We start from the raw sequence: 22,529 nt of genomic DNA on the forward strand, positions 1-22,529 counted from the left end.
CAATCGTCGGAAAGTAATTAAATTAGCACTATCTACGATGTACCAAAGTAACTAAATTAACACTACTATGAAGTACTTTGCTATTTGGTCGTCAATCATCTTCCCTCAAAAAAAAAAAAATTAGTGCACATTTCTGATACACGGACTCTGCAAAAATATGAATCTAACCATGTCCAAAATATGTCAGAAACACAACACGTCCACACGATAAAAGATGTTTAGAACCTTATCATCCTATTAATATCAACCTTTAATTCACGCTTCCGCATAACCAATATCCGTAACCGTACTTCGTATCCGTATCCGTATCCGTACAACAAGGTACACATCCATTCCGACAACAAGGCGAATCAAATGGTAACTCCAGTAACCAGTTCATGAGTTCAAAACAACAAACGAGGTACTCCATTTCTTTTTTGTTACTTTCAGTCACCGCAAAAGAAGATAAGAACATTGCAAAAATTCCACCTTGAACCTCGTGCCAAATATCCACATGTCAACTTCTCATCAAATACGGGGTCCATTTCCAGATCTTCATTTCGTCCTTGCACGGAACGATTTTCTCCCCAACTAAATTTCATCCCATTTTAGTCAATCGAAAACAAAATTTATTATTAAAGAAAAAATTGAAAAGTAAAATTGATTGAATTTGTGAAAATGGAGCATAAATGTGATATATCATATGTAGCAAGCCGAAGATTGAGCACTCTAGCAAGACATTTGGAGGTTTCAACAATTGAAGCTTGTAAAAATGAAGGGTTAAATGCATCAATTACATCTGGGTTTGATGGGAATTCCAATTCTGTGTTTGCCCATGTTGTTAAAGCTCCTGAAGATCCAATTCTTGGGGTAAATTCTCCCTCTTTTGACCTCAGGTCAATATCAATTTGATGTAAAATTATGTTTTTTTTTTTTTGGAGATTTGACGGATTTTGTTTGTGTTTGATTAATGGGTTTGTTTTAGTTCTTTTGATTAGGCTTGTGTTCTTAGAAAGGTTTCAGCTTTGCAATTATTTGGAGTTGGTTGATGACAATTCATGTTTCATATGCTTCTTTTGGTTTTGATTTTGATTTGAGATGTTTCATATACAAGTTCCATCCCGGATTTTACACAGAAAATTACACTGTCAACGTGGCTATTAATTTTACACAGAAAATAATTGAATGCTAGCTTCTAATATACTCAATTGGTTGGGACTTCAATTCTTGAAGTTTCAATTTTTATGTCACGCCGAATTATTTGAATTGAAGAGATATGATTGGCCCTGGGTGAAGAACAAATAGTGTGTAAGACATATATTGTGTATTTTGGCAAATTTGGTTAGGTACCTAGTAGGATTTACATATATTGTGTTCCATGATCGTGAAAGTGATGAGGACTTGGATGTAATTCGTGCGTTGTTAGTTGGATTAATTGTGGTTCTAGAAAGATTATGAACTAACAGTACGTGTGTTTGTATAGCTTGATAGAAGGGAAAGGAAGGGGGAAGTTGAGCTCCCTTTTCCCCTTTCAAATCTCTTCGGTTTTGGAGGGATGGTGTTTATTAAATCCTTGACTGTTTTGTTTTTCAGTTCCTGTATCAGATTGTTGATATGAATTGGCAGTAATGATGAAGAAATTTATGGTTCAGTGGTAGTCTTGTAGATGAAGTGAGTGTTGCAAAGTGCATGTTTAACTTGTCAAAGTGCATAATATCAAATCAAACTATTGGTCAACTCTGATTTTAGGAAGTTTTCCATACATGATTTGCTGTTCTTATATAGAAATTTTTCGTTTGCTGCTGTAATTTTCCCACACCATCTGCCTTCTTACAGACTTGTCTGTGAAAAGTACCTAGTCTGGGTATTCTGTAAGCATGGATGTTTAGCTGAGCTTACATGTTTTCGGTTTAAAATGCTTCTAACAGGTAACTGTTGCATACAACAAAGACCCAAGTCCTGTAAAGTTGAATCTAGGTGTCGGTGCTTATCGAACTGAGGTAAGCATTTCTCTCATATTCATTTGATGTTTAAGAGCTTTCACTATTCAAGATATTTCACATCTCAGGTTTAAGAGTAGTTCCTGTTCTCCACGACCAGAGTTTTCTGTATCCTAACTTCACAATAGCTTCTTAAAATAGATTCTGGGAAATGTGCACCAAATACTACCATTTGCATTAAGATTATGCTACTTGAAAAGTTTATCAAAGTGATTGAAAATAGATGGTTCTTCTTACTCAGAGAAGCTAGTTTTTCATATAGTTAATGTTGATAAGTTTTTAGGTTTTAAATTACTGACCTGTACATGGGCTAAAGAGAAAAAAAGGATCTTTCCATAAGCATAACTTTAGCTATTACATCCGTGTTTTAATAGCTTTTCCTTCTTATTTCAGGAAGGTAAACCTCTGGTTTTAAATGTAGTGAGACAAGCTGAGCAGCAACTTATTACTGACAGGCAAGTCTATTAGGTGGTGTAACCGTGTAAGTATAAGTTGGATCTTTATCCAGATAAGGAAAATGATCGATATATGTTATTTTGTATAGGTCTCGAGTTAAAGAATACCTCCCAATCACTGGGCTTGCAGAATTCAATAAACTGAGTGCTAAATTGATGTTTGGTGCAGACAGGTAATTACCATGACTCCTTGAGCATTTGATGGAGAATTTAATGGCCAAACACGACTGTACATATAATCATAATGCATATATGCTACTCAACTAATGGTCACTTGAATTGATAAAATCTGTTGAACCCATAATCATGATTCTCTTCTAAGTTGTGATAAATATACTCTCTGAAAAACTTAATAGATGTTGTGTTGTTTTTCATTTTACTTGATAACAGCCCAGCTATTAGAGAGAATAGAGTCACTACTGTCCAGTGCTTATCTGGCACAGGCTCTTTGAGGGTGGGAGGTGAATTTCTGGCGAAACATTATCACGAGGTAAGTCTCGACCTTAGTAACCAAACACTTCCTCTGTGCTTTCCTTGTATAATTTGTTGGTCAATGTTTAAACTTTGTTTTGTGTTGCAGAGGACGATATACATTCCCCAGCCCACATGGGGAAACCACCCGAAGATATTCACACTGGCTGGCTTATCTGTCAAGACTTATCGTTATTATGATCCGACTACACGTGGACTACATTTTAGCGGTAGGAAAATTTAAAATTTAAGTAAACTTACATCTTGTGTTTTACCTTACCCAATTTGTGCACTTGTATAATATAACTGTCCATGGACACCACAGGCCTCTTAGAAGACCTTGGTTCAGCTCCATCAGGAGCTATTGTGTTGCTTCATGCGTGTGCTCACAACCCAACTGGTGTGGACCCAACGATTCAACAATGGGAAAATATCAGACAATTGATGAGATCAAAAGGATTGCTACCCTTTTTTGACAGTGCTTATCAGGTACATCAGTTAGGTTGAACTCATTTATTAATGATCAATAATTGGTGGTAGACATTGGAAGCTGATGGCAATATGTTTACGTTGTTTGAATTCTAAATGTTTGATAATAGGGATTTGCAAGTGGAAGCTTAGACACGGATGCTCAACCTGTTAGGATGTTTGTGGCTGATGGTGGTGAATGCCTTTTGGCTCAGAGTTATGCTAAGAATATGGGCCTTTATGGTGAACGTGTTGGCGCTTTAAGCATTGTAAGAACATATTGTCTCGAAATTTACATTCTTCCTGCAACTTTGTGTGCCTCAATTTCCACTTTCTTCACGCTCGTTCAACGTTGTTTGGTTGGATGCACGTACATTTTTCCGACACGTAACTTGTGTGCTGCACTACACACTGACTTCTATCGTGGTCTGAATTTGATAGGTCTGTAAAACAGCTGATGTGGCTAACAGGGTTGAGAGTCAACTGAAATTGGTAGTTAGGCCCATGTTCTCAAGTCCTCCCATTCATGGTGCATCCATTGTAGCTACTATTCTCCGTGACAGGTAAAGGTTCATTCATAATTTAATGAGATGCTTGTTTTTTGCAATCAATTCAATCTTCTGTTTTCTAATAAAACTTCACTATTCATTGAAGGAATTTGTTTGACGAATGGACGGTCGAGTTGAAGGCAATGGCTGACCGTATAATTAGCATGAGGCAGAAACTCTTTGATGCTTTGCGTGCTCGAGGTCAATTTTTAACATAAAAATCTTGATTTATGTTATGTGGCTGGTCTTTTTCTGTGATCGAAATCGGGACAATATTTGCAATCATAGGACTGAAATTTCTCTCCTCCCTCTTTTGTGAACAGGTACACCAGGTGACTGGAGTCATATAATCAAGCAAATTGGAATGTTCACTTTCACCGGACTAAATAAGGAGCAAGTCGCTTTCATGACTAACGAGTACCACATTTATATGACATCTGATGGGTAAGTTCATATAGCTTTTCTAGAATCTCTACCTAGTAACGCATTACTAGCTAGCATTCATTTTTATTGCGAGGAGAAAAGCTTTTGTTATTGCTAGCCCTTATTTCAAAGGAACTAGCATGTTTGAGCTTGTCAAACGGTACTTTCATCTGTAAGCTGCACTTTTTTGAACCTTTGACTATCATCATAGGCCGTCTTTGCTAATGAGACTAATGACTCTACTAATGACCTATGTGCGCCATCAAAGGACTCGTACACATTACCCAATAAACTAATTGAATCCAAAGTAACATGACCTGATTCAACAGACTAGAACAGGGGAACTACCTGACCTGAAAAGTATGTTACTTATATAGATGAACTTTTATCAGAAACTAATAGACTTTAGACCCAACCTGAATGGACTCCGACCAGGAAAACCTAATGCCAAACCTAACTCGAACATAACAATATGTTTGCGACTTTTGCTTTAAAAAACATGCAATTCCTATTATAACAGTGTTTGAAGATGGGCATGTCAGGTAGTATTTTTTTTTTAATCATAAGTAGCAGATGCTACTGATACAGACACAGTTACGTTCCTATGAACCATAACATACATATAACATTGACCCTTTTCATTGGCAGGAGGATTAGCATGGCAGGTCTAAGTTCCAAGACCATTCCTCATCTTGCAGATGCTATACACGCTGCTGTTACACGCATGTCATAAATTGTTCCTTATTTACGATGTCATTGCTTCAACATATTGGCTGGAGCATGTTGATCAGGTCAAGCTTCAGTAGAGTTAGGTAATCAGGTGTAAAGTGTATACTTCCCTATAAGCGTAAGATCTTAATACATACGGAGAACTTCGTCAGAATGTAATGACATAATAATAATAATAATAATATTCCGTAATACGTAGTATATTTCGTACTATTTAGTCCTTCACTACTTGTTTTTATAGTACTCTGTACATCTTTATAGCAGGAAGCCTGAAATAATAAATAGTCTTTCCATGATAAAGGTCTCCCTCGTATATATAGATGTTGAAAGTCAGATGGTTAATTTTGATGGAGTATATAACATCACAACACAATATATCAACAAATTAACTCGGTTTTGTATTTTCATTACCTAGTTTTGGTCGAAATTTTCCAGTGTCTTTACCTATTTTATTTAGTCCAATTACATAATTATTCCGTATGTTCTTTGATTTCAGTTTTTCTTAAACGATTTAGTGTTGCCACTAATTATAATTCATGAATCCGCCACTGATCTGTTACCGACTACGATCTTCAGTACATATCTACTCATTGACATAAACTATTTAAACTATTTACAATCTTCGGTAAAATTGTAAATGGTGCAAGTAAAAATTAAACAGAAGAAGTATTCAATTGATGTCACACAACATGTAAGCATCATCTGGACAAAGCAAAGGGATCTACCGAAGTTGATGGTCGTGTCTTGTTCCTCTTTTAATGGTTTTCTGTAATTTTGTGTACGTGTTTAATTGATGTCACACATCATATTTTATGTCGAGACCGATGGAGCATAATTTTGAAAAAAGAAGAATCAATATTTGTAACAGAGAGAGGAGTTCGGAAGAGCAAAAGAATTTATGGAATTAAAAGTATTTTCAATAAATTGCTTCCTTCATAATATAAAAAATTGCAAGAAATAATACATTTTAGAAACAAACATTATATACTAGCTCCGCCCAAATATTGATACTGCTATCTGTAACTTTTCAGCAAACAAGGAGCAGGGCTTGATAAGCTTGTCGTTATAACACTTTTCCCCTTCTCCATTGTCTTTGCTGGTGTTTCGCATTCACTGAAATCAAGAACACGCCTCTCCGACTGGAAATATCACAGACAAAATTTTGGTTAGCTTTTTCGTTTATAACTTGTGACAAGTAGAAATGAACCCAGGCAAGCAACAAGTAGTTCATTTTTAAGCATTTCCAGATACATTTTACCAGTAATATCACTTTGTTTCTTTTCTCTTCAACTTTGGTTCATATAATGGAATCATGTATTGCATAATAATCTGAAAGACTATAAATATATAACTGAGTTTCTGACAAGGGATTAAGTAAACTAACCGAGACACTTTGTTGGCGGCCATCAAGCTGACTGTTGGAAAAATAGTTGATGTCGCCCTCTGAATTCTGATTTTTCAAGCATCGTTGCCTCAGAATACTTTCAGGAGTTTCACTTCCCAGAACTTTACGGGCATCTGCGTATGCACCTGCACTCTCTTCGTTTATCTGGTTCACCAACCCGATGGCATCCAAGCTTCTGTCTCCTGGGCTCATGAAAATCCCATTTATATCCTGATTGAAGAAAACAGAAAAGTAAGTATATTTGAGCAATTATTCAGTTTGTACATCACAACACAAGACCTGTTAAAACAACAAACAATACCCCGATCATAGTGTCTGAATCAAATCTTGAGCACGGAATGAAAGAACTGAAGTACCAAGGAGACTTCCATGCAGAAGGAGATTCAAGACTTCGTCTGAAAGGTGTTCCGCCAAATCTGAATCATTTGAAAGCAACATGCGTTGGAAAATATTAGCAATTACTCCGTATTATAAAGAAGTGTCCAACAGACAGAAAGCTAGAATCTCACATGTTTAGATTCTCAGAACCAACTTCATTTACAAGGCTGTCAACCATCACCGAAGTAACTGCAGAAACCGACTGGTAACACGACTTCTTTTGACCAAGCAAGGGCGGGCTTACAATACATTTAGTTTTACTAGTCATCAAATCTGACATGGCTGTTTGTTTGGAAGTATTTTTCAAGCCGTGAACTTCTAGAGCTCTGTCGCCTGCCTCTGACCCAGCTTTAGGTCCCCCTCCATCCGAAGAAGAATTTTGTGTATCCCTTAAGTACTGTTCAACAAGGACTCCTTTAAGCTGTTTATACCAATAATGACAAAATCAGGCACACCGTCTGCTTAAGTTAACAAACAATTTCGTTGGCTAGTTATGGTAAGGCTGAACAATAAACGCGGGTGAGGTTAAACAATAAAGGAATGCACACAATAAAATTATTCAACTAAAACAGAGGTCATACCCATAGGCGTGTCACAAGGATGATAAGCAATCTGATTAAAAGTCTTAAATGATGTGATGTTGAGAAGTAATTTAGAATTATTATAAAAGAAAAGACACACAAGTAGTACTTACAGAAGTGTTCTTTACTGTTTCTGAAGCACAGTCTTCGCGGACTGATTTCTCTGGATGTTGTTCAAGATTTTCTTCCTTATCTAGGTCTCTGAAGTCCTTTTTGTTTTCCTCTAAAGTTCTGTCTCCTGATTCGGCCTGGTTATGGCTTGCCTCTTCTCTTTTCCATTCAAGAGCGGGGCAGATGTTTTCTTTATCTTCTACTGAGGCGTGAATATTCTGATCATAAGATGGGGATTCTGGTTTGCTTATCTTCTCTTTGCCATTCTGATCATTATTCTGATCATCAGCCTCATCAAACATAACATCCAAACGTGAAAACTCATTGGTCAACCTGGAGGTGCACAAAAACACTTGTTTAGAACTGCTGCCAGTCTTTTTATCACATCGCCTTTCTGACAAAGGTGATAAAGGTGACAATAGATCACGATGTCTTTTCTTCAGGATGGATGGTGTACTTCCAAACGTTTTAGCAGCACTTTTCAACTTGGCATCTGGACTATCATCAGAGGATGGTGAATCCCACAACTTGAAGGGAGTCATACTGTTCTTAGAATGCATATACTGGCGGACGCCAAGAGGACTATATTCTTGATGTGCATCAGCAAGATCACAACTATAAAATGGTACGTCCAAAGATGGTATTCGAGGATGTTCGTAACAAAGAATTCCAGCTTCCTGCTTACAGGTAGCTTTCATAGGTCGTTCAACTACATTAGAATGAGTTTGCTGGTTATCTGATGTTTCAAGACCAAATGTATTTACAGAAACTAATCTTGACAGTGCCTTTGATGCTGTTTGTTCTGTCAATGGAGAGCCAGAATTGTTAATCGCAGGGACATGACCCTCATCCACATTAGCACTATCCTTCGCTTCAGATCCAGCCCCACTGTCATTTATTTGATCGTATTCCTTGGTGTCGATCATAAAACCATTCTCAACTGAAACCTCAAAAGGAATAGTAGAGAGATGTTCACAGTTTAAAGCTTCTACCAATGTATCCAAAGGAGTATTTGGCCGCAAATCTACATTTCCACTTGGTTCTGAGTGTTGATAAATAGTTTGGTAACCTAAAAATTCTCTGAATCTATCCATATCAATAATGTCAGAGAAGTTCCCAGGACATCCATCACCCCCTTCATGTTCCAATAGGAGCTCAGAACAGCCTTCTTCAGCTTTCCGTTTCTGTCCTGATGCTTCTAAATTCGCAGCTACATTATTGACAGAAGCTAGTGCATCATACTCAACAGATTGGTGAGAAGGTCCAGGAACTATGTCACTCATTGGATCAGCAATATAGTAATTTCCTGATAAACTGTCAGTGGCCAAGTCTGCAAAGGAAAAGTTGGGTAAGCTGAATGTGCCAAAGCTGCTATTCTCAGCTGCACAAGTCCCAGGTTCCCTGGAAATATTGTCCTCCAAGTATTTAGATGAGCAGTTGAATTCATGAGGTATATCAGGAATGGTAATGGTGATATCCTCTGTATAATATTGCTCGGAACATGATGCAGTAGGACTAGTATTTTGAAACTTCCCATGATCTGATTCTTCGCACAACAAGAAGTCTTCCTTATTAGACATGTCACTTGCAGTTTGAGAGCAAGCAACTTGACTACACTCTGAATTTTGATCCACCTCTGCTCCATCTTTGAAAACACTACCATCTCCACTGCTCTGTTGTACTAGCAAGGAAGCTGAAGGCATGGATTGACTTTGATGGCTAACCACTGGCAGGCTTTGGAACTGAGCAAGGAGTCCTGAAGCAATATAAGAGTCTAGTTTTTTCTTCACAGAGCTGTTCCAATGATTTTTAATAGCATTGTCTGTCCTGAGATACCAAAAAGATTAACAACTTCAGAATGTAAGGCATTGAGAAACTTCAATAACAACAGCATCAAGTCATCAACAATCAAATATACAGCTAAATTGGCAAGCGTAGCAAGAAGATTGCAGGAAAGTGACTTGTCTACAAAATAAAGGCAATAGAATAGAAAGATGATTTCTTAAAGTCTCAAGAATTGAGAGGAAAGGAACAATAAGAAAAAGTTACACACACCTTCCTGGCAAATATTTTGTTAACTCGGCCCATCTATTCCCATGCATCTGATGAGCACGGATTAGAACAAGTTCTTCTTCTTGAGTCCATGCCTCCTTGTTTATGGAAGGATTCAAATGATTATGCCACCTATTGATCCGAATCAAAAGCAATGCAGCAAAAATGTCAGAAACAAATATCTTCCTGTCTCATGTTTTTTTTCTTCTATAGAACTTTGGGACTTGAAGAAAATTGTTTCAATTTTAAAGGCTAAAGTATCAAAAGCCAATTTTCTTTCCACCTATAAAAACAGTAAAAAAAAATATTTAAGACGGAAATTTGGCAGCTAAAGGGTCCAAGAAAATAGAGCATTTTACAATGCAAATGCGAAGAAGAAAGTACTTGAAAGAGTTAACAGAAAATACAAAGAGGTATATGACATCAGCAGGACAATACAATAGAAACTGGCTACTTCCTAATATCACCTTGTTCTATGGAAAGGAGGAGTCAAGCCCAAGCAAGGTGGATCTATACATGATATGAAATAATCCTTTGTGCCCAATGAAGATTTCTCAGGAGGAAAGGAGTCTGATGATTTGGTATTTAATATACAATATTCACTTTCATAAACACTGAGAAAGGAGTATGTCTTGATAACAACGTTTTACTAAATACAAAATCAAAATAGCAATTAATCTCAAAAAAATCTTTCATGTAACTTACTGGAGAGACATTTCATAATATCTTGTTACAAAGGAATAGAACTTTTGCTACCTGAGCAGTTTATTTAGCGCCTAACTGAAGAGACTCTGAGTGTAAGCTGGTCAAGATGTCAGTCAACTACACTAAACCTATCAACACTTGTTAAAAGTGATGAAATTTATACAAAACTTTACACAGGTTCTGCTGAAAAATAACTAAAAAATGTAAACAAACAAGGAAAGATTTTTGGTTCACACCTCTCTCGGCATTGTTTCCCTATACGCCCTGGAAGATGTTGAGCAATTGTGGACCACTTCTTTGGTCCATATTTGTTCACCAGTTGAACAATAACTTCATCCTCCTGAACAGGATAAAAGGTGTGCCAATGTTATGATGAAATTTAAGAAAAGGACTTGACTGTTGACACTTATTACAGAAGTCAATACCTCTTTTGACCAGGGGCCCTTGATGAGCTCTGGATTGAGGACCTTTTGCCACCTGTGCAGGCACTGAACATCAGTTCTTTCCTTGAAACATTCGGCTGCAAATTACTTATCATGATTAATATCTTCATAATCTAATTTAAGCAACAACAAAAATTATCAAAAGGGGTCATCAGGGAATCAGGGATATAAAATATAACTAATCAAACAAACACACCTATCTTCTTCCAATTTTTCCCTTTGAAGCGCTGAACAGCCTTGCGCAAAATCTCATCCTGAAAGAAGAAAAGAAATGCCCAATTATTAAGAGAAAACAGTTCAAAGAAAAAATAATTAGACGTCGAAGAGATGGAGGTTTACTAAATCTCAAAACTAAAGTAGAATTCCAACTTCACTAATCACGACGCTACAAGAAAAATAAAAATGACCTACTCATTTCTAACTCAAACCATATTTGTTCCAGGACAATGTTTGAAAGACACGTCTAAACACTACTGCCAACGCACTTAAAAGGACCTGGGCTAAGGCATTTTAACCTTAAAATGTTAGACTTGAGTGGTAACATTAGCTTCATCAAATCTACAGTCTGCAAATCTGTTTTCACACTCAGAAGTCAGAACCATATACTTTCGGAAGTGAGCCTCACTTCAATGAGGCAAACGTCTCACGCATGCGCTTTGCATCCAGGCTCTAGGACCCCTAACGTCTCAGTGCATTATTAAGCCTTCTTAAACACTATTCAGGGTATACATAAACCACCCCTAGTCTAGCGCCTTAGATTAAAAAAAAGGTTTGTATTATGCAGCAAACCCAATATAATATTTTTTTTGGATCTTTATTAGAGCGGCCTGGAACTCTTTCTGGATTCGCTCTGTCGGAATAATTTTACCAGTAGAGGAACACCATACCACAATCAAATCCAAGAAGAGCTGTCTTTGGTTGAAATGAAGGCCTCAAAAAGGTCAAATGGCCAGTGAAAAAGTTACCAGTTATAGGTATGATGACCTAAGGAATCCCCATATTCCTTCATTTGTCCTTCCATCCACATGAAGGATATCTAGTGTTAATGGCATACAATGTAGAGACTTGTGAGCCTAGCACTATATCAACATCAGCACATCTTTAATTTAATTAATGAAAAAGCAACTAGATATGCAATGAGCCGTTTCCCCGGAGTCTTGCGATGGATAGTTGGTCTACCGTCAGTTAACTTAGATAGGCCCTTCTAAAGAATCGGTTTATCAACAACCAAATAGACAGAAACAAGGGGAAGTTATTCGCACTTTTGCAAATAATTACGACATGCTAGAAAATGAAAAACTGTTTGGTGCAATAAACTATAATCACATGGCATGCAAATTTACCAAAATATCATAGTTTAAAGAGGATTTGGAAGAGATGTAGACAATTAATTACAATACCACGTAGAATTATCAAAATTATTCAATTTACCTCTTCAGGAGTCCACTGTCCCCTTGTTGATCGCCTCGTAGGCCCACTGGTCCTCCTAGAACACAATAAAAGTAACACCAGCTTAGCTTTCACAATAGAGAATGGACAGGAACATCCATAAAACTAAAGTCCAACAACAGTATACAATTTGCTCAAATCCATAAGAATAGATGACAACTCTTTAAATGAAATATTAATATCCAAGGATAGTCATCTAAAAAAATTAGAGAGAAACCACAAGCTTTGTTTTCCTATTAAAAAATTTCATCTTGGCTTTCATGGTGCCAGTAGAATAAATAATTAATCAGCAATGAAAAACATAAAACCAATGTGACATAGAAAGAAGATCAGCTTAGCATCTCAGTGAACTGAGATGTAACAAGAAAGAGCACGGAGTTGACTGTGAGTCTACACATGAGTAGAAATCAAGAACATTTTAATGGTTGAGAAGCAGAAGAATGAAAGTTACAAAACAAAGATTCTCCTGGCACTCTATTTAACATCTAACGCAGTACAAATTAGTAAATACTCACAAGTAAAAAGGAAAGTACTGAAAAAGTTACTTGAAAACATCTCTCATTCTACATAGAATGTGAGTACAGATGAAAGAGTATGGATACAAAAGAATTTTATACCCATGCATAGGTCTGACTCGAGGAAAGGCGTTGTTGGCCCCATTCAAAGAGCCGGGAGGAGCCAATGGGGCCGGAGGCGGATGTGATGCAGCTATTTTCCTGTCACTTTCCATAGTTATCTAACAAACAGGCAAAACTGCATACCCCAATTCCCACTCGATGACGATTCTCTCCACGAAATGTTCCCCAAGGCATTATCAGTCTTCCTAGACAATTGTTGGAGGTTCTTTTATGCAGAACAGCCCCAAAGGCTACAAGAAGAAAACAAAACAAGAAATTCAGAAGAAAAAAAATGTGCAATCGTAGTGAGTACATACAGTCATACTGATAGATAAAAGCAAGATATTGATACCAACACCTATATGGTAAGAAAATAAGCATGTTGTCTCACCATGATTAGAACCTTAGTCACTCAGAGGAACGCAATTTGTTCATCCCGAACAAATAAATGATAAGCTTATCCAAATTTGCTCCCAGCAAAGCCAAAACCTTTAATCGGTTCTCCTTGTGTTCCTAAAACTTGTCAAACATTAACAAAAAAGAACAAAAACAAAATCAGTGAAAATAGCATCAATTGGTTATCATAATTCAAATCACTCCACCATTCAAATGAAATTAATCACTTAAGCACCTGTTAATCCTACTATATGATGTACAAAAATTGAAAATTACATAAATTTAAATTCATATACATTCTAAATGTAATCTAAAAAACTAACATCTTGATCAGACCGACTACATCTTAACCTCTCCAAACAAGCGCTTCACTGATAAGATTAAATTAGGGTTTTCTTCAGCAACATAAGTATACACATTCATCACAAATTACTCCAAAACCCAGGAAAACAAACTCCATTCTACTTCATTCAATCAATAATCCCCCCTACCAATCAAAAACCCTAATCCGTAAAACCCCAGAAACCCATTTTTTACTAAGATCGAAAAACCCAATTCAAAATTTGAAACTACCAAACATTGAAACAAAACAAAATCAAACAACCCCACTTCACATTCCAGAAAAAGCCCACAAAAATCACACAAAAAACGAACAATGAAAGAGATAGATTACCAAAGTTAGCTGGAGCTTGCGATGACAAGAAATGAGTGATCGAGAAGAAAGTTAAGCGATCAATGGAAGCAGCATTTGAAGAGGAGGAGAGAGAAAGATCTGCAAATGAGTATGTGGATTGAAAAGTGGGGATTTTTTTTTTGAATTAGAGAAACGTTGTACACAGTATTATTGATGAGGGATTTTGAGTAGAATGACGTTGTTGTTGTATTCAGAGGAGAGAGAAAGGGGGAGATACCAAACGGTCTGAAATTGTTAATGAGCAAAATTCAAATTGGAAGGGGCGGACTAAATGTCAAATTCCACAAAGTATTTGAAATCTAACCCTATTGACTATGGTTGGATCTATTCAATGCCTTTGCTTTTTGGGGGGTTTTTCTTACTTTTGGTGGTTTTAAAAGGTGAAGTTTTCAAATTTGTGAGCAACTATTTTTTTGTGTTAGGAGGCGAGCGGTAAAGATAATGATATATTGAGCGTGAATCAGATTTGAAATTATTTGTTAATGTTAGGCGTTATTTTTTAAAATGTTTTATTGATTAAACTAGTTTTGTCTATTTTTTTTCCCTTTTGGTTAAAATTCATGTTTGATTAGGTGATATTCAAAAAATTAAGTAATTATTGGTTATGATTTGTTTTGATTTGGTCCAATAATTGACATGTTTTCTTGTAAGTTGTTAAAATGTAATCGAAAACACAATAAAGAAAAAGTAGAAATATTACTCATTTTTACATTGAATAAGCAAACCACATATAAAACACTCATATTATGCCTTATTAGGAAGATTATTTCCTAACTTATGACGGATGGTTCATTGCCTACTTCACACTCGTATCAAACCCTTCTTAGATCCTCTCACCCTCTTTTATCTCTTTTGACCCCCAAACACCTAGTTTTTCCTTGTCAATTTAATCATCATGGGACAGTTGTAAGTCTTTTTTTCTCTCTTTTATCATTAGGGAAGTTTATTTTAATGAAATCTTGATTCTGCATCTATTGGATAGTTTTTCAACCCTTATATTTCTATCTGCTTTTTATTCTTGCATCGCTGATCACTTGTATGCATGTCAATGAACAAGTTTGATCTTAATATTCACTTTAGCCAATAAGTATTAAAAGTCAATATTTTAAAAACATGCATTGAGATAAATCTAATAATATTTCGTATGACTATGTTTGATCATACGTTTAAATCACCAATGGTAGTCAAATTAGAATGTCTGAATACTTTGTATTGTAAAAGTACAAAGTTGTAAGTATAAAAAACAGAGGAAGTATTAGGTTTTATCTCTCTCACAATAAGAGTTTGAGGCCGTGTTATTTTTGGTTTTCCTGTTACAAATTGGTTCTCTAAAGGTCATTTCATCAACGATGATTTTGTTGCAGTTGAATTTTACTTGACCTAATTTTATATGTATTTGTCAATTTTGGCTTTTAGTTTAGACCACATTTAACTACACATGACCTCTCATATTTTAACGCAAAGTTTTATCCATCACTCCAACAAACACAATTTATGACTTTAAATCTAAATCATTAAAAATTAGAAAAAGTTGTTATTTGGAATGTATAAAATTTAACGCTCAATTTTATGTATTTGAGTAACAATTTATGATAAAAAATTTGTTTCTCACTTTTTATTCATTCACTACACAAATCGTATTTATTTTTTAGAAATTTACTTAAATCAAGCATAAAATCATGAATTAACCAAAAAAAAGAATAGGAGAAAAATAATGTTGCCCAAATTCCCCCTATTTTTACTCATCAATATCCACATCCTGATTTTCCCTTCTCACTAATATGAGTCATTGATTTTAAAATGTATTTCATCCGGACCCGTTTTTTCCCTCTAAAATGTATTTCGACTTTGTAACTCAATATACGATTGTAACTTAACAAATTTCTTAAGTTTCCCTTAAAAAAAACTTAAGTCATAAGTAAAGTAGTACAAACATAAAGTTTTTCACAAATAAAAAATAAATTACTCTAAAATTTAGTTCACTAATTTTATTCTTAAACTGCATATATAAATGAAATTAATATTATACTCAACTTGCATATATTTAGAAATTTATAAGTAAATTTGAAATAAAAAATATCAAACTATATGTAGCCCCTCATGGGCATCGCGCGGACCATTAACTAGTTATTGTATTAATTCCTTTTTTTTCTTAATTGTTAATCACATCTAGGTTTCACACAGATATCAAAAGTAAAACGCCTTTTTTTAAACAAAAATACAAGGTGAAAAAAGTAAACTTAGGAAATAGAAATCCGTGATTCCCAGAAGAACTCCTAAGTAATCATTGTTTACAATCAAGAGTAATTGCGGACTATTACAAAGATATTCATATAAGTACTAACAAGAAACCAACTTTTGCACCCCAATCTGTTGGTTCGGCTCTGGATATACAAAGTACTTCGTATATGCTTAATTTCCCAAATATTGAGGATCCGTTCGGTGTCGTTTTTTGTTTTTTCTGTTTTTAACAAAACTATAAACAAAAATATGAAAACCACACAAAGTAATTTCCATTTTTTTTTGTTAGTTTTCAAATTCAATATGTTGACTATAGATATGACTATTTTTTAGTTTATTATTCACTCTAAATCATATAACTTTTAAAACAAAAAAATCAAAAACTGAAAACTGACAATGATACCGAACGAACTATGAGATGTTGTGGAATAGCCCTCTTCTTGTAAGGTCAATTTATACTATCAACTTTACATACTATTAGAACACTTTCGAGATCACAAATAGAAAGAATGTCTTAACTTCAAAACCTTATCACAAGAGAAGAGAACAAAGTCCTCAAACGGTAAGCCAAAAAAGCTCATATTGATTGTATTTAATTTATCTTTCCCAAATGAAAAGTACACACTTCTCTCAAGATTGTGCATTGGTTATATTGTTTATCATGGGTTTACATATTCAAACACCAAACAACTATAACCAGAGACATTAGTGCAAAATACAAACTGTTAAGAACAGAATGACTAGTGAGTTGTGATAGCTCATCTCCCTTCTTAGCACTGATTGAGCACTGAGAGATTACTTCATCTATGGTAAAAACTTTTGTGCCCTGTCCCTTATTCCGAAGGGTTTCCATGTAAAGTATTATGTGCAGTAAACTCACCAAGAACAACCAAACAAGCAAGTAAAACTTCAATACCATACTTAATTTGAAAAAAGAGCAACCGAAAAGGCGAGCTATTAAACATTAATTAATATAGAAATAATAAGAAGTTTACTACCAGATGCCACTGCATAATAAAACAGATGACAGCTAAGTTAGGCCCTTTGTAAAGTTCGAATTTTGAACCAAAATTGTGAACATAAAATTGCAAAACACTTGTCAAAATCTTAAGCTGAAACTTTCTGAACTTTGTTGTGACGACCAGCAGGCGAATCTCTGTCGCGAGATCGCCCATGCCTTCCACCTCCTCTGTTATTGAATCTTCCTCCCCTGACCACCAAACAGCAGTTTCAGTTTATCATAATAATTATCATTATATCAATACAACTACTTATTAAGTTTTATAACCAAGAAAAGAAAGGTGATAAACCGACCTTCCTCTGTGTCCCCCTCTATTATCCTGGAATTTACGCTGACTTCCTTGAATTTGGCTCCAATATTCCTTCTCCTGATCACCTGTGAGCAAGCCAATGATTTTGCAAGTTAATGCTGTTTCCGAATGATTTTGCAAGTCTTTGCCATGATTTCACTAAAATGCCCTTTGTTAATATTATCCTCTTCTCATCTACTCTTCGCTAATCTAATCCATTCAACTATTTAAGTAGGGCTATGTTTGGAAATTAACATAATCTAATATTCTCTTTAGAAATGTGATTTTTTTGACTCTTTAACATTGTAACAGTACATGTGACTATTATTTTTGACAGAGGGAGTATTTCTATTTGAAGTCTAAATGATGCTTGATTTATTTATTTTATCACACTATAAGTAAAACATTTTCAAACTGAATGAGAGTTGTTTGCTGCATACCAGTAATAGGTTCTAGAGTAGCGATAAAGTTCTTAACAAGTAAACCACCATCTTCGGTGAGAACTGCAGCTGCACGAGCTTTCTGGGACGCCTCTGAATCCTCAAATCGAATGTACCCGGAGGTTTCTCCCATCTTGAAGTCGATGTACTTCACACCGGAAACGAAAGGAAATAAACAAGAATATTAGATGAAATAATTTGCTGAGTAATTAACAGTATGTAACATGACAACTGACAAGCGGTTTGCTCTAAATCTATATGATCAAATGATCATACTTGTTTACCCAAAAAGTCAAGGGTCCTTGATAGAAAGAAAATGGATGGAGAAGTTAGGAAGAGAAAGAAACAATTGAATACCCATGCTAGGTGTCAAATAATAAATGGGATTTGGAAGAATAGGAATAGGAAAGGAAGAGGTGAAAGGCTCCGCAATAAGAAGTTCTCTTTTCTATCCTTCCAGATTGGGAGGATTGAGTGGAAAGAATCAATAAAAAGCTGTCATTTTTTTCAACCAATTCTTCAATTTTATAAATGTTCCAGTCTTTCCATCCTTCACAATTAGTTAACCAAACGGATTCCTTTCAATTCTCTCAAATGCAAAAAATATGAAGTTCCTTTTCTTCCTTTACTTTCCTTTACTAAAAAAACTTTGTTCCAAACAAGCTACTAGTTAATAACTCAATCTGATGACACTTTCCTGGTACTTTGCATAAGCTACAAGAAGCGAGATGGAAGATTAAGGGCAATATGCCTACAATGTACTGTAAAGTAATGTGTCCCATTGTGAGAATAAAGAATCTGACATGCATAAACTAAATCACGCCAAAGTTCAGATGCAAAAGTAAAGAAAACATAAAAAGAGTAGAGAATCAATAGTACCTTGACAGTGCCGAATTTCTGGAATAAAGCCTTCAAATCTTCACGAATAACAACATCCATGTCATCCTTGTAGGATTCAACTGCATTTTTGCCTTCTTGTGCAGTTTTTTGTACAGCCTTTTTGTCAGCACCTTCGGAAGACTTCTCGTCACCCTCAGTTTCCTTCCCTTCCTCGTCAGGGGTACCTTCAGGTGTTGCTTCTGCCTTAGTTTCCTCGACAATTTCAGCTGCCCCATTTTTATCACTATCTGCAGATCCATTTGTCTTAGCCTCAGCCTCAATAACGTGCTCATTTGAACCATTCTGCTTGGATTCATCTCCTTGTGATTTGCTCTTTAACGTGAACGCAACAATTAGGCCCTTTGGATAGCTGTAACCATAGTGATGAACATTTCAACATTTATTAAGAGAAATAATATAGCAAGTACAAAATAAATCCTGGATTTATTCTTCCCTTTCTAAGATCAGGCAAAATCAGATGCATACCTGGCTTCTTCAGGAACTTTAGAATTTCCATTACCACGACCTGACTTTTCATATGCCTGTTCTAGCTTTTCTCTTTCAGCAATGAAGTCCTTCCTATTCAAAGACAAAAAAAAACAGTAAGAGTTACACTCCACTTTCAACTTAAGTACGGTGATATACTAAGGCCCTATTTGTTCACTTTATTTCCACTTACTTCAGGAAAAATAAGTTCAGATAAGTTATAATAGTAAGGTGATATACTAAGGTATCAGTTCACCTCACATCCACTTATTTTAGGAAAAATAAGGGTTACCCAAGTACAAATTTTCAAATAAGATAAGTTTAGGAAAAAGATGTGAAAATCGGGTGAGCAGAATGCACCATTATGGTTAGCAGTGTCAAAAGAAGTGTCACTATAGTCTACAAAAAAAATGAAGAGTATAGAAAACAAGATTTGACAAAGGATTTTGACAGGATATATTTACTTTGGCTTGAGTTCTAGATCAGCACCAGCGTATGCCAAAGTTTGCGACATAACCTTCTCTGCATCTTCCTCTGAAGAATACTCAACCAAAGCAGTCCCACAAAACAAGTTTTTGTGTGAAACAAGACGGGGAAGCCTGACACTGTTAACCTGAAAGAGGAGAATAGACAAACCTGTAAATAAAAAAGAAGATATGGAATTGCTAGAATTTAATCTGAATTCATATATAAATCCCAATGAAATATCTCATCCGTTGCTCTCTAATTTAGAGCAAACTGCCCATGATGAACCAAATGGTTAAATTTACGACATATCCACTATGAAAACTCAATGGCAGAAAAAATTGAAACTGATGCTCCATTTGAGTTTGCGGTACACAATTGAAGAATTTCTATGTAAATTATATTAATGGAGCACGCTACACAAACTTTGGATATGAAGTTTAACAATCATTGCCTGAAATTAGTAGTACACTTCAACTTGCCCACTGAACACCATCGACAGAGCGCTTAACATTCTCAACAAAGTTACGTGTGTTTGAGCCTTAGAAATTTAGAATTTTGATTCATCAATTTCATGCTCAAGAGAAAACCAACAATAAAACAAAACTTCCTAATGAAATATCTTAGATAGGGTTCCTGACTTCCTGTGCAACTTGGATATGGCATAGTTGTCCTCCGAAGTTTCATTAATTTCCCAGGGAACTGATTCAGGCTTTGATAGCACTTCAGACAAAGTGCAACAAGTTCCTAATAGATTATAACAAAATAAGCTGCAAAAATGACTCCACTCCATTGACTTGCATACTTATTTCATGGTCAACAGACATGGAGAAATGGAAACATAACATTGCGAACAAAAGAAAGAAAATGAAAGCCATCTCCGACATGCACCAAAACAATGTCCATTTGTAACTTAAAAGACTTGCATCAAGCTAGTAAAAACCAGACATCCATACATTAATAAAGACTGTGCAGAGATGCAAAGTTTTTACTTAACATCACCGTTTGGCTTTAATCATACTCAAACCTCGTAGAAAAGATTTAGTTACCTTCGCGAACTGAGCAAAGAAAGATTCTACATCTTCAAGCTTCACATCATATGGGAGTGGCGACGCAGCTATTGTCCTGCTATCAACTTGTTCTATCATTTCTTCTGGATTGTTAAGTTCAGATCTCCTTCCAACCTTCTTCCCTGGAATAAATTCATAATTGTGTTAGGAAGAGAAAAGAAAAAGTATACCCATTATCCACATACTCACATGTATAAACTAACATATGACAGGTGAAAACAAGAGATTAAATCCCAAAGAAGATTTGTAAGCATGCAAAATGCAAAATTAGCACCAAGTCTCACAACCATGTGGTCCGCGTAGCACAACAGAACATTTAATATTCATAGACTCCAAGTATGGTCTGATTCGACTTGCACCTCAAACTGTATATATTCACAGTTACGGGTTTAAGCAGAGTATGTACTTGTCATGTCATATCATTCGATCCAAAACTAACACGGTTCGTTAATGCAACAACCAATAAACCAACCAAACATCGGAATGTACCACCAGGTCTAAAATGGTTTCAGCAGTTCACAAATAGAAAAAATGAAACAGAGAAAACTCGAAATAATACGACAACCACTTCTAGAAACACTACTTATCTCATAACTGTCAAGATACATGTAAAAGTATCAGCATGATCATAACTTACACACAACTATACAAGCACACCAAATTAAACCATTAAAAATCCAATTATAAAGAACATGTCATTATTTACTTGGTTACAATACGAAACACTTTTAAATTTAATCATGATGCAGCTTATCAAACTACTCACTTAACAAAATGATGCACATTATAAATATAATCATAAAAGCATTGCAATATATCGCGAAATCAAGAGAAAAAAAACGAACCATCCTCGGAAATTTTGAGAAAATCAGAAGTCCTCAAAGTATCAGCAACGGCCTTAACAGTTTCTTCAGAAACTGCATCAGCTTTAACATCTCCTATACCCAGATGACCTCTCATCCTTGAAAATGAACAAATCAAAGCCAAACTCACCACTAAAGGATCCAAATTTTCAAGTTAAGTTTAACAAAACAAAAACCCCAGAAAAAATAAGCTTAATATAAAAGCTCCATTTAAGGGAGCAAAAAAAGAAAAAAAAGGATACACCCATCTTCATTTTCTTCGATTGTCTTCCTTAAAAAGTTGTCCCGGGGAAGATTACTGTCACTGAAATAGAACTCAACCTGCAAAAAATCAAATTTAATAAATCAAATTACAATTAAACGAAATTAAATTAAGCAATAATAAGATGCATATTTAATGAATTGAATTAAAGTTTAGACCTGGCGTATGACTTTTTTGGAGGTTTCTTCATCTAAAATGGTTGTCGCCATCTTTTCGGGGGTGAAAGAATTTGAAAGTGAGAGTGAGGAACAACGGTTTGCGGGAAGAAGAAGAGGGATTAGGGTTTTGGGAGTTGAGAATGAGTTGGGGTTTAGAGAACAAAGAGGACGGTTTTTTTAAAAGTTAAGGCTAGATTTTTACGGAGTAGTTGGCCTGTTTTTTGTTTCAGTCCAATCGTGTCCAACATGGAGTATATGAAACCGGCTAATTGACCTTGCTTGACTAATAGAGATATCAGATATGTCTTTGAATTGGTCCTACCAACCTAGTTGTATTATGTATTGTAGTTTGTACTATTTAAGATAAACTTTCATCTCCTCTGTATGTCAACGTAATTAAAACATAGTTAGTGTTGTGCTCTTTAAGATCAATTTTCCTCTCATATATTGT

The 22,529-nt window shown here is 35.5% G+C and overlaps 3 protein-coding genes across 4 annotated transcripts; 1 reads left to right on the forward strand and 2 right to left on the reverse strand.

The window, feature by feature from the left end:
* The first annotated feature begins 402 nt into the window (after positions 1-402).
* LOC110775134 (aspartate aminotransferase, cytoplasmic) lies at positions 403-5,286 on the forward strand. The gene is made up of 12 exons (XM_021979740.2): positions 403-849; positions 1,908-1,979; positions 2,373-2,434; positions 2,524-2,607; positions 2,825-2,924; positions 3,015-3,135; positions 3,231-3,394; positions 3,505-3,642; positions 3,815-3,936; positions 4,028-4,122; positions 4,245-4,365; positions 4,993-5,286. The coding sequence occupies exons 1-12, from the start codon at positions 658-660 to the stop codon at positions 5,075-5,077; spliced, it is 1,356 nt and encodes a 451-aa protein (XP_021835432.1). The 5' UTR covers positions 403-657; the 3' UTR covers positions 5,078-5,286.
* Positions 5,287-5,950: 664 nt separating this feature from the next.
* Positions 5,951-14,190, reverse strand: LOC110775116 (transcription factor MYB3R-1). 2 transcript variants are annotated; one of them, XM_021979734.2, is made up of 13 exons: positions 13,884-14,190; positions 13,206-13,327; positions 12,815-13,065; positions 12,180-12,234; positions 10,945-11,002; positions 10,731-10,825; positions 10,542-10,645; positions 9,604-9,732; positions 7,551-9,375; positions 6,988-7,277; positions 6,780-6,894; positions 6,458-6,688; positions 5,951-6,212 (listed from the first exon to the last, which is right to left on the reverse strand). In XM_021979734.2, exons 3-13 carry the CDS (start codon positions 12,925-12,927, stop codon positions 6,087-6,089), a joined length of 3,141 nt encoding a protein of 1,046 aa, XP_021835426.2. In that variant the 5' UTR covers positions 12,928-13,065; positions 13,206-13,327; positions 13,884-14,190; the 3' UTR covers positions 5,951-6,086. The 2 variants fall into 2 exon arrangements, with proteins under 2 accessions (XP_021835426.2, XP_021835419.2); XM_021979727.2 differs by having other exon boundaries at positions 13,206-13,333.
* A 2,910-nt stretch (positions 14,191-17,100) lies between these two features.
* On the reverse strand, positions 17,101-22,300 carry LOC110775108 (la protein 1). The gene is made up of 10 exons (XM_021979719.2): positions 22,079-22,300; positions 21,901-21,979; positions 21,641-21,790; positions 20,775-20,917; positions 19,725-19,873; positions 19,261-19,353; positions 18,775-19,144; positions 17,896-18,043; positions 17,460-17,541; positions 17,101-17,355 (listed from the first exon to the last, which is right to left on the reverse strand). Exons 1-10 carry the CDS (start codon positions 22,127-22,129, stop codon positions 17,253-17,255), a joined length of 1,368 nt encoding a protein of 455 aa, XP_021835411.1. The 5' UTR covers positions 22,130-22,300; the 3' UTR covers positions 17,101-17,252.
* Positions 22,301-22,529: the final 229 nt, after the last annotated feature.

This window comes from Spinacia oleracea, chromosome 1, assembly GCF_020520425.1.
Source record: "Spinacia oleracea cultivar Varoflay chromosome 1, BTI_SOV_V1, whole genome shotgun sequence".
Taxonomy (NCBI): domain Eukaryota; kingdom Viridiplantae; phylum Streptophyta; class Magnoliopsida; order Caryophyllales; family Amaranthaceae; genus Spinacia; species Spinacia oleracea.